This window comes from Athene cunicularia (genome assembly GCF_003259725.1).
Source record: "Athene cunicularia isolate RWA chromosome 20 unlocalized genomic scaffold, athCun1 chr20_part1, whole genome shotgun sequence".
Classification (NCBI taxonomy): Eukaryota; Metazoa; Chordata; class Aves; order Strigiformes; family Strigidae; genus Athene; species Athene cunicularia.
In genome coordinates, this window is record NW_020799125.1 from 1709578 (window position 1) to 1722301 (window position 12724).

The 12724-nt window shown below is 38.6% G+C and overlaps 1 protein-coding gene across 2 annotated transcripts in view; it reads left to right on the plus strand.

Annotated features, from left to right (window-relative positions):
• DIDO1 (death inducer-obliterator 1) overlaps positions 1-10081 on the plus strand; it is a 51594-nt gene extending 41513 nt beyond the window's left edge. Inside the window, exon 17 of one of the 2 annotated variants that reach the window (XM_026862020.1) lies at positions 5110-8501. In XM_026862020.1, the coding sequence (XP_026717821.1) occupies positions 5110-8501 (3392 nt within the window). Of the gene's footprint in view, positions 1-5109 lie in introns of both variants that reach the window. The other variant, XM_026862019.1, reaches the window with a different exon arrangement.
• The last annotated feature ends 2643 nt before the right edge of the window (positions 10082-12724 follow it).

The following is a 12724-nucleotide window of genomic DNA, read 5'->3' on the forward strand; positions in this document are numbered from 1 at the left end:
GGGGTGTTGGGGTGTGGGGAAGAGCGAGAGGACAATAAAACCCTGCCACTCCAGAAATCCTAGTTAGAAGATATTCCAGCTGTATCAACCAGTTCCATCAGGCACATATGGATTATGAATTTCTCCTGTTTTCTGATGAACTGGATTTGGAACACAACTGAGGACTTCTGAACTGCGCTCTAGTACCTAGAAGATCTACAAAAAACTTTGACATGGGCGATTTAAAACCAAAGGAAAATGGAAGGTTATCTGTACTTATACTTAATTAACCTCAGACCTTTATCACCAGATTTTCTGTATCAGTGGGCTCTTCTACATTGTCTTTTTGCAATGGTTTACTGTACGTGAATTTATTTCCCTGTTTCACATACACACATTATTTAGCACTTTCATCTGTAGATCTCAAAGCACTTTGTAAAAAATAGTATAATCAGACTTGATTACCAATAACAAGTGATTTATTGAGGGATTTAGAGGCAACGTTGGAAATGTATTTTACATAGTTAAAATAAATTAATTTTAATAAACCCACTATATATCAGCAAAGAATTCCATAAATGTTGGTGTATCTCTTAATAGTTTGCAGTAGGAAGTGGGTGTTAAAAGTATGAAGGCATGAAATCTCCTCGTGCTATTTAGACTGCTCTTAAAAATTGCAACGAATAGCACAAAATTTTAACTCTGAATGGAGTTTGGTGTCTTCCTCTCAGCAGATATCATGATGAAAAGTAGCAGTAGTAGAAGAACAAGGTGTTAGGGACCTGACCTTCTGTGCCAGGCAGTTCCATTCAGCAGGTGCACCTTAATGTGCAGCAGTGTTCCAACGCTGGAAGTGATCTGTACCCCTGAATTAAGGGTGCACAAATTTGCTAATAGTTGTCAGTCGCTCTCATGATTCATTGGGCCAAATATTTAAATGATGATGATGATGATAAAATTGAAATAATATCTTGCATTGCTCTCTGCAGTTTAAAAAATGTACACCGTGGGGATGCTTAGTCCATTCCCGTGGTTTTTGTCACCGATGTACAGAATTTAGGCACGTGTCTTTAACAGTACAGGTAACTTCTTATCAGCTGATGGTGATAGGGAAAGATGTGGCCATTATATGCATAAATACGGTAAAACTGACTTAATAAAAAAATGTGTTTAAGGGTAAGGAAAACAAATACTCATCCAATACTAATATTTAGTATAACATGTTTTAATGGCTTTAGTTAGAGGATGTAACTCAATAAAACCAGCATGTGGACTTAAATGCATAATAGGATAATAACTACTTTATAAATAATTTAGCACTGAAAGCTACTAATTCTGCCAGCACAGCTTGCAGCCCTTTTAAAATGCTTGCTTGTGAAAGAGTCATTGAGCAGTAGTTGGAGACTGCAGCCAACATTTTCGCTATTACCTAAAATTAGGCACTTAGTGTATTTATGGATATTGAAATAGAATGGGACTGACCTTGAAATGCTGGTCTAGCTCTATGTTTCCATTCAAAAGAAGCCTTTAGTATTTGATGGCTTTGAACTGAGTAAATACGGAAGGCAGGTTAGGCATAACTTCTAATATTTATGTAAAATTACAGTATCAAACTGTAAAATGTTTATGGATTGATTCTACGATGATTAACTCTAAACAGATTAAATTATAACTGATGTTATTAATTTACTACTGGAATTTATTAACTTGAAAGCATATTAAAATTTTCCCCTGTTTTAATTAGTGACTTGATCTCTGTTTTTTACAGGGATTCAAAACTCATTTTTGTAGTAATTGCTATTTATTACGCATCCTGTCTGATAGATTTTTTGAAACCTGTTTATTTCAATTAATCGGTGTTTGAGATTCATTGTGACTAACTGCAGAAATGACAAGTCTCTACATGAAAGTAGAGAACCAAAACGTTAACAACAGAAGAACCACAAATACCTACCAGGAGTTTTTGGATGAACACCAGTTCTGTGAGATAAGCTGCACTAGTCTACACCAACCGAATGTGGAGCCGTTACTCATATACTGATAAAGAAAAAATATGAAGCAAATTCACACACAGTGAACCATTTCTAACCAACGAGTCTGACTGTAAATTGTGAATGTTTTTTTCCCATTTAAGTTGTTTTCTTTTTGAACTATGCCTTGATCTTATATATTAGTACAATTTCATTTAAGGTAGTGAATTATTGTGAACAGAAGTGCTAAAATTGCTTTTAGGCTGTGGGTGCAAACGTGTATTTGGATAAGTCAAATATTTATGTGGTCCTTTTTGAATAATCTTAGATTCACTAAAAATACTTGGTTTAGTTCCTCTCCTGCCTACTTTGTACATCTCAGCATCCCTGCCCCTACTGAGGGGCAAATTTGTGCATGTACTGAATTATTAGCGCATCTTAGTTCTGGTAATATAGCTGGTTAATTTTCTTCATGTATTTGTAATTTTTATAATTTTTTTTTCTAATTATGAAGGTGAAAATTGGCAACGCTTACTAGCACAGAGTTGTACCTGGAGGAAAAAAAGGTTTTGGCACTGAATTTTAGATGTACAAATAGGAAATAATGCATACTCCAAAATGAAGAATAAAAGATTCTTTAAAAGCAGCATGTCCTCTTAACCACAGAACTATGTAAAACTTGACCACTGAACTATAAAATAATATAAATTCTATGCTGGATATAGAATGCGTTCTACAGAATAACTGTTTTCCAAAAGATTTCACTAAATTTAATTATTGTTTCTCAATGTAATTATAATGTGAGACATTCCTAATAGGAAATCTCAAGCATATATTTTAGATTGGCCTCAAATTTTCATTATAATTTTGTCTTGTCTTTTAAAAAATTCTTTCTTGGGTGTAACCAGACTTTGCTGGTTTCTTCGTTAAGTGATTAAAACAGTTTCACTGGACTATTACCAGTTACAATCCAAAGAACACAGAATTTTAGAGGAGGATTTTTTTCTCTCATTTGTCAAGAGATTGCATAGAACTTTGACATTAACTTCATTTGAAAAATTACCGTCTTTGTCTTATTATCCGTAGTTCGTTATTTGAAAAATAAGGTTTATATGGGATAAGACTTGAGTGTACAAAGTGAGTTATTTAGGAGAACATTCTGTGAACAAAAGTTATTGCTTAATGAAATACATAGCAAGTAGTGAAAAGAAAAAGTTTAAAACATAAAGCAGCTATGGTTTTGGTGTGTTACTTAGCAAACTAGGTTATAGGCTCTCATTGAGGAAGAAATCTTGACTTAATTGGTTCTAATACTTGGCCTTGGCATCAATTCTGAAAAGTTTTCATCTCGGACTTAAGTAGGAACTAATTGAATTTAGCTTAAGCTCTAAGAGTGGTGATATCTTCTCACTGACAAAACCTCACATTTAACCTAAAAATGCACTAAACTCTTTTACTGATTTCTCAGTGTGAAGATAGTAACCAGCGAACTTAGAAAAGGTGAAGTTTATTAAACATGAGCATAGATTTAGGAAAAGAGCTGATGTTATTTTCTCATTAGATGATAAATTTAGAGTCCGCTTAAAACTTTTGAGTTCAGTTGTTTCAGCAAAGTAATGTACCGGTGAACATGGTTTGCTAATGGAATATATCTGCAACTCTGGGGTTTGGGTTTTTTTGTTGGTATCAGGAAGCTTTCAGTGCTATAATTAGATATTTTAAATTTGTTCCTTAATGAGCAGTTGGTTTGGTTTAGTAAGAACAAGGAACATAGATACATATAAAACTCTTACTTACAGCATCATGAATAGAAGGAACAACGTAGGCCGGAGTCCTCGCCTTGCCATTTAACCACAGTGAATATTATCTGTTACTTCACAGATTGATTGTGTTTCTGTATTACTGCTTCCTAGCTGGGTGCAAATAAGAGCTAATAGCACGTATGGGGGAAAGACAGCAGCCCTCAGATGAGGGCCCTTCCGAAATCATTAAATCCAGGAATTAAAAAAGCCTCTCTTTAGACCGATTTCTTACATTTGCCACCAACTGTATGTTAAAGGATTTATTCCCTGCCCTTCGTTCTGGACGTGTTTATGTTCCACAAGTGCCAGTGGGAACCGTGCACGTAAAAGGAAGAAATACAGTAACATGAAACAGACCTACAGACCTTTGCATTTCTCCTCTCTGTCAGACACTTGCCCGTCCTTTTTGGATAGACTTCTACAGGGATTCAAGTCTGAAGCTTTCACAGAGGAGTAATTCTGCTCACAAATGTTTTTTTTTTTTTACTTACAGAAGGGCCTACAGCATCAGAGCGAGTCGTGCAAGAGGGTTTAAAGTCACCTTGCCCTCTGCACACCAGGTTCTTACCCAAGCACCCCTTTTCTTGCAGAGAAAGCAAACGTGTCTGGCGTCCCTCCCTCCCACATCCTAAACCCGTGTCTGCTTAAGCAGCTCTCCTTTGCTGTTATCAGCTTCCCTGCTTCTATCACCTTTTAAAACAACGTCTAGCTGGAAAAAAAAACCCCAAACAAATGAGGAGTTGGTTCCAAGCTTTATCACTGTTTCCAAACACTGTTTGAGTTTTATCTTTTTAGCAATTACTGGTATTTGTTTAACTTGAGATAGACAAAATATTTATAGGCTGGTGTAAATGTCAGTGTAGTCTTTTAGCACAGATTGTAACACAAATACAAATACAAAGTTTAGCCCAGTGTTTTTCACTTTCCAGTATCTCTGTGTATACAGCATATTTGCAGACTATTTAAAAGTAAATATATGATTTTTCAGGGGGAGAGGTTAGGGGTGTTTGAACAACAAGACTGATGTAACAGTACAAAAAATTATAAAAACGTTCCTTGCTTTTGAACATTTGCAGAGACACTTTTTAACAGTCATACCTGTTACTGCAATCTTTTATTAAAAATATCATGGAATTAAAACATGTCTCACCATAAACAAATATATATAAAAAGTAAAGAAATATAGATGCATATGCTTATGAACTAATGAAAATTGCCAATAGGTCATCTAATGGAATTTAGAAAAACTGTTACTCTTACGACTTTTGTAGCTGCCACTATATAAAATAATAAGTTTTTAATGAAAGCATAAGTAAAAATTAGTTTTTTACAAGTACAATCTTTGTGTTTCTTTTCAGGTCTTGAGTCATCTCGGCCAAATTTAATTCTTGGATTGGTTATCTGTCAGAAAGGGAAACGTCCCGCCTCTGTTATTGAAACAGAAAAGTCAGAGGAAAAGCGAAGCAGAGTTCAAGCACATGAGGAAACCGAAACATCCCTGTTCTCTAAAGTGCCACTGGCTGCTTCTCAAGAAAAGAAAACTCCGAAATACACGCTTTATTCAGGAGATTCAGCTCTAAGTACAACACCGCCTGGATCTCCTCCACCTCCACCTCCACTTCCCATTCCAGACACCTCAGCAGTTACACCTTCAGTATTAAAAATACTGTCCTCAATTAAAAGTGGAACCACAACTACTGTAACACCACCAGTTTCAACTGCTGCTTCTGCCAGCGTTACTGCCACGCATTCTTCATCCTCAAAAACTGCCACACCTCTTGAGCACATCCTGCAGACACTTTTTGGAAAAAAGAAAACTTTTGAGCCTGTCGCTAAGGATTCTGAACCTGTCCAGTCTTCAAATCAGGAGGGTCAGGCTGCTGCCGAGGGAGGAATGTCAGCTGTTCCTTTGTTAGATCCCATTGTTCAGCAGTTTGGACAGATGTCAAAAGACAGAGCTATAGAAGAGGAGGAGGATGACAGACCATATGATCCTGAAGAAGAATATGGTCCAGATAAAGCTTTTGAAATGCAACCTGGTGAAAGTGAAAAACGATATAATGTGGAAAAGCCATCAAATGCAGCAGAACTAGAGGATGAGGCCTACGATCCAGAAGATGAAACTATCTTGGAAGAAGCAAAAGTTACTGTTGACGATTTACCTAACAAAATGTATACGGACACTAAAAGCAATTCTTCAGAAACATCTGCTTCATATGTGCCTGATTTATCTGCATCCTCATCTTTGGTAGAACAGCAGAAAATGTTGGAAGAATTAAACAAACAGATAGAAGAACAGAAAAGACAACTAGAGGAGCAAGAAGAAGCCCTCAGACAACAAAGAGCAGCTGTTGGTGTTTCAATGGCTCATTTTTCAGTGTCCGATGCTTTAATGTCACCACCACCAAAATCTTCCCTAATGAAGACTGAATTATTCCATCAGGACCATCAAGCTACACAGAAAGTAGATTTACCTTCATCTTTAAATCAGCAAGCACAAGTTTTAAACCACGGCTGTGACCCAAGGCAGAATAGAGATCCTCGACAAGCAAGAAGAATGGCGACGGAGACTAATGACAATATTGATTCTCGATTAAAGCCACAGGTGGTACAGAATGAGATGTCCACAAGAGAAATTCCTCCAGCAAGCTTTCCAAATGCTTTGCAGACTTCACTTGTTAAGGAAGATAAAACTTTAATTTCTGCTACACAGCCTGGTTGTGCTGGTGATAGTTGGGTTCCAAGTGAAAAGACTTCTGCAGTGTCCCAGAAAGAGGCAAACAGCAAATTTGAAAACACTGTTCAAGTTAATTTGGAAAACATGAGTCAAACAGGTGCTGGAGAAGTTTCTACACCCAAACCTTTACGTAAAGTGCTGCTTCCAACACCTCCAAGTACGTCATTTCAGCCTAATTTTTCCACATCAAACGACAGTCAGTCTTTGCAAGATATGCATAAAGTACCATGGTCAAATGAGTCAAAGGAAGTAATGGGAAGGGATTCTTTTTCAAATACAATGTTTACTTCTCAGGAAAAGGCAGGTGGTCACTTTGAACCAGAGAGGGGTCTTTCATCAGTGCAATATGACGAACAAAGAAATCCTCAGTCTCATCAATTCGTAGAACAAACTGAATCTCCATCAGTTCAGAGTGAGGGTGGACCTTCCCCACAGCACTTTGAAGAAAACCGAGGTGGAGCTCCATTTTCTTTGTCTGGGCAGAAAGGGGGGCCTCCACCAGCACTGATTCTCAATGCACCCGGAGGACCTCATGGACCTAATTTTAGAGGACCGGCACCACAATTCCCTGAAGAGCACGGTTCTCCAAATAATGATGGGCAGAGAGGACCTCCATCTGGAAGATTTGGAGGTCAGAAGGGTCCCATTCCTTCCTTATTTTCTACACAGCATGGACCACCATCTCTTTTTGGTGATAATAGGGGCCCTGCCCCTTCTTATCATGGTGTTCCAAGAGGAATGTCACCATCTCAGTTTGAAGATCGTCGGGAACCTCACATGGAACAAAGGGAATTCTCAGATTCCCAGTATAATGAAATGATAAGACCTCCAGGACAGTTTGAAGGACCAGAACCACCTCAGTTTATGGGAAACAGAGGACCTCCACCTTTTCCTTTTGGAGGTCAAAGACGACCTCCACCAGCTCAGTTTAAAGGACAGAGAGGAGGCCCTCAGTTTGCAGGGCCAAGAGGTCCATCCCCAAGTCATTTTGGGGGACCAAGAGGGCCTCACCCAAATCAGTTTGAAGGGCAGAGAGGTCCAGCTCCAAATCATATACCTGGTCCAAGAGGACTTTTGCCACAGCCATTTGAAGAACGGAGAGGGAGTCCACCACCCAGGTTTGCCAACCAGAGAGGTCCAGCACCGCTTCAGTTTGGAGGACCACGAGGAGCCACACCTGCAATGTTTCCAGAAGAAAATGAACCTCCCCCTTCTAGATTTCATTTCCAAGGCCAGTCACCACAAGGTATGAAGCCAACCCCCAGACCACTCCTGGACCTTCCAAGCCATCCACCACCCCACAGAAAAGACATGTGGGAGGAAGCTGGACCTTCTCCATCTCTTTCCAGTATTTCTGGACAAGGGGCTGAGTCGGAAGGACAATGGTCAGCATCTGACTTCCGAGAAGGCAAAAATCCTGAATTTAGAGGCCAGACATTTGAAGGGAGACAGAGAGAGAGATACGAAGGAGGAAATAAAGACAAGGGCTTAGATCAGCCAGAGCCCCAGCAAGCAGATAATCGACAAGGTAGACCCTTTGAGGAAAGACGAAGGGACCGAGAGCATGGCAGACCTTGGGAAAGAGACCGTGGCAGAAACTGGAATAGAGACAGGGACTGGGAGAGACACAGAGACAAGGAATGGGATAAAAATAGAGACAGAAACCAAAACAAAGATAGAGACAAGGACTCAGAGCGGGCTAAAGAATGGGAAAGAAACAGAGACCGAGAGAGAGCAAGAACCAGAGACAGAGAATCCTACAGAAGACGTGACAGAGAGCGATCAAGAAGCAGAGACAGAGATCGCGACAGAGAGAAAGACAGGGACCGGGATCGAAGCAGGGAGAAAGAAAGAGATCGAGAGAGAGATCGCGATCGTGACAGAGAAAGAGGAAAAGATCGCAAAGATCGGAGTAAGAGTAGAGAAATTGGTAAAGAGACGAAGCCAGAAACACCGAAGGAAACTCAGAAACCAATGGAAACAGAAGCTTCATCTTCTACTATTCAGTCATAGATATATAATTGAGACCATTATTTTCCATAAATAAACTTTTAAAACACAGCATGGACTGAGCATCTTCTGTATATAGTGTATAGTCTCATCTTTACAAAAATGCTGTCGTAATACTAGCCTTACAAAAAGTACTGACGAATTAGCAATTTTTGAACAACTGTGAATGAAAATAGATAAAGGGCAAGAACATACTGGACTTTCACTTGCTGCATTTTGTGCATAATGTTTTTCTTATAAAAATTCACAGCGTTACCTGTACTGAAATTTTGGGTTTTTTTTACTTGCATCTTTATCTTAAAATTTCCATTTACAGTACAGAAATGGAAAAAGTCTAAGAAGAGCATATTGCTCTTTAAGATTATAAAGTTATGTTTTCCAGTAACTTGAATTGTAATTTTATAAGAGAATCCAGACTTTAGGAGCCATACCTTTACATCTCATTTACGTGATATTTTGTTCCTACAGCACACACTTTAAAAAAGGAGTCCAAACTTGCTGTCTTGTTTATTTTACAGCGGAAGGGTCGCGTGTATTTAGGAAGAGGCTGCAGAAGAACAGTGTTATTAATTACTTGTGACTGATGGAGGATTTCAAAATAGAATGTTATAAGCTTAAAGTGCACTATCTTCCTTTTTATATACAGGTATTTCGTGTTTCAGAATCCATCTGTTAAGTGTCCAGCAAAGAAGCAAGTCGTACTTGTTTTTTTTTCATGAGGCTAAGGGGTTTTAAATGTTGAATTTTTACAAATCTGTAATTAAAGAACATACAAGAGTAGCACCTTTATAACCAGCAAAACTTACTAAAACATCAGACATTTATTTGAAAAAGGCTAAGACTACAAATGAATTGGTATACCAAAGGAAAGAAGAATGAGTTGGTTAAACAGGCCACTGAATCTGTTACTTCGAACTGATTTAGTGGAGCATTTGTTTGTTTTGTTTTGTTTTGTTTTTGCAGAATTTTGCCATAGACTTTAAGAAATGTTCCCGTTTTGTTGTCCTTTTCATTCTAAAAGTGTTTTGCTCCTGAAAAAAAAGTTCCACTGTTTTTTTGTTAGACCTTACTTAGGCTGGTAGTGTATATAAAACTCTCCACTGAAAAAAGTGTAACTGCATTAAGCTGGAAAAGAAGAGTGGTGGTACTTCATGTTGTGATCCAAGAGGGAAGTTTTTCACTGTGAAATACATTACATGGCTACTTTTCATGTATTCTTCAAGTTTGTAATTCTAAACTATGAAATAAAACCCTGCTAATTTATTTGACTGTGTAAATTAACAGTTGGGTAAATATTTTGATATTTTTATAAAATAGTTTTGGAAATGTAAAATTAGATTCCTATAAACATTTTCATCTTGAAGACTACATTCCAAGTAGCGTGTATGCCATGTATCTCACTACAGATTTTACAGTTCGTATTGGTGCATCTTTGAAGTCTTTATACATCAAGGACCTGCTGGCTGAAATGATCATTCGTATCTGAACCTGTAAACAAAATGCAGAGAGGTGGTATTAAATGCAAACATCTACTATGGTGTAAGATTTTTTTCTTAATGAGATGTTTCTAATTTAAAGACATACATAAAAGTATGCAAAAAGTTAAGTGTGTTTGTTTAGGTTTACTTGATAGAAATTTCTGTAAATTGTATTTTATATGACAAAATATATTACTGTACATTAAAATATGGGACTTCACAGGTTTTTGTTACTGTAAGTAGAATAAACATCTACAGGAAACGGTTATCCATTTCTTAAGTCAGTCTGTGTATATTATTTTCCAAATATTGCTACTTCAATAACAAACCACAAGAGACTGATGGCACAGAGTCTTCATTTCCTCATTGTTTAACAAAAGATGATGTTTTGCAGGACATCGTTACCAACTGCTGTTTTAACAGTAGGCATCCTAAAAAGCATATGAAAATCTGTGCTTTTAATTTTTGAAAACATCCCCATTTATTCTAAAGGGGCTTTTTAATTTGAATTAGGAAGTTTGTAATTTGCAGATTTTACACCAAAAAAATCTAAAGAAAGTTTAAAAATTAGATCAGCTTTGAGCTTAAGAAAAACTCTTTTCACGTTATTTATGAATTCCTTGACTTTTACATTGTTACGAAAGTGATGTGTGGCTTTTCATCTTTCAGGGAGCTCTCCTTTATCGCAGACCAGTTTGGGGAATCTGTTTATGATTTAGGATCAGTAAATGCATCCTCCCACAGATGTAATGGCGAAAAAATCAACAGCGTACAGGCAAACACTAATGACTTGGTTTTTTAACCACAGCTCTATATAGTTTATACCTGGACTTGGCTCTTGTAGCAAGGTTCCTGTGTTCTACACTGCAGCAGACAGCAGAAGCTCGGCTGAAAAGAACATAACAATTTAACTCAATTTACAGAGTCTAAAAATGGTACTGAGTTATTATCACGCATTGCAAGAAAGAGAAAAATAAGCAATTCTCTGGCTTTATTCAAACTTCTGATTAACATGAAACAACACTATTTTGAGCTTTTATCTACGTTTGTACTAAGCTAAATTAACTTTCCAGAGAGTATTTTGCTAAATGTTTATGTAAAAGCCTCTGACAGGTTTAGAAATAAAAGCAGAACGATTATTACATCTATAAAAGATTCATATTCTGACTTTATGCATTCTAAAGGAGAGCATGCAGAAGGAGGAAAGGGTATATCGAGTCCAATGTGCACAAAACTGCTTTGAAAACCTCGTGCTTTTGTTTCTAGAGGAAAATCACCAGCAAGTATTAAGATTTGGGTTACACCTCATATAATATGGTACACTTTAACATGAAAATGTCTGTGCGTGCTACTTTGAATATGCATGTCGTTAAAGAATGAAGTAAACATTTCAATTTTTTTTAACCTCCTGAAGGGAATAAAGATTTCGTAAAGCATTTATGTTTAAAAAATTTTTACTCTGTTTATGACCTAGAGTAATATTTTTGTGCCTTTGACATTCTGGATCGTTTATAGAATGTGTCTTCTGTAATAAGCATCTGTTTTAAATACAAAAATACATCACGAGTAGCAGATAGGTAATTGAGACTGAATGGACAAGCACACTGCTCACGGTCGTGAGGTGCCTGTTGTGGAGAGCGACTCTGCGTGGACGCATTCAGATGGCCTGGGTGGGAGACCTGGCACCCAAGCTCATTTTCATAAAATCACATAATGGTTGGACTGGGTGATCGTCAAGGTCTTTTCCAACCTAGACGATTCTGTATGATAATATCACTTTCGTGTTGTCTGGACAGACAAGCCCAGAAAAATTGAACTGTTAAAATGGGCTTTGGATTAACTTTCTATCAAAGAACTGTTTTTTAAACACTGGAAAACTACTAAAGTGTTCATAGGTTTGTAACTTAATCTTACCATAGGCAGTTCAGGGCTACGGACTCCACTGCAGCTGGGAGTGGGGTGTAGCAGAGCCTCCTGCCTCCAGTGCCTCACAGAAGCATTCTTGGGGGGGAAAAAAGGCAAAAAGGGAAAAGCCATTATTCTGCAACAACCAAAGATAACATAAGTGTTTATTTCAAACCCCTGTGGGTTTTATTTTAGAACTTTCCTTCATACTGTCTATGCTATAGGATGTGAGTACCAAAATCACAGGAAAAGGTGACAGACATGACATGTATGAGCAATCACCTGCCAGGAGCCCTAGGCCAAACTTCTGGGGAAGGATTTTTCAAATACTAGGAGTGACCATTCAACGGGCCTTGTGCTCCCCAACGGCTGAGCTCTACTGCTCTGCTCTGAAGATAACTTGAAATAAACACAACTTTCTCCCGCAGGCTGAGGGCTGACGAATTGCCAAGCCTTGCGTTGGTAGGAAAAAAACAAAAAATAAAAATCCTGTCGTGTTCATGTTTAACGAAGAAGTGTTACGTGGAGAGGCGGTGCCGTGCCGGTGTTGAATGGCTTGGCGTGCGAAAAGGCTTTTAACAGGCGGGACACTTCGGGGGCTTTCAGGGGCCTCCCCCGCCCCTCTCGGCGTTTTCCCGCCCTTGGCAGCTCCCCCCGGATTTCCCTCCCGGACCGTGCTCTGCCGCCCCGCCCCGCCTCGCCGGTTTTCCGCAGCCCGAACTGGACGAAAACACAGAAGCCCACAGGCCGGCCGGGGAAGGCGAGCTGGGCGCCCTCCGCTGCCCTCCGCCGCCGGGGGGACACGACACGGGGGTCGGGCAGGAACCGAGGCGCCGCCTGAGG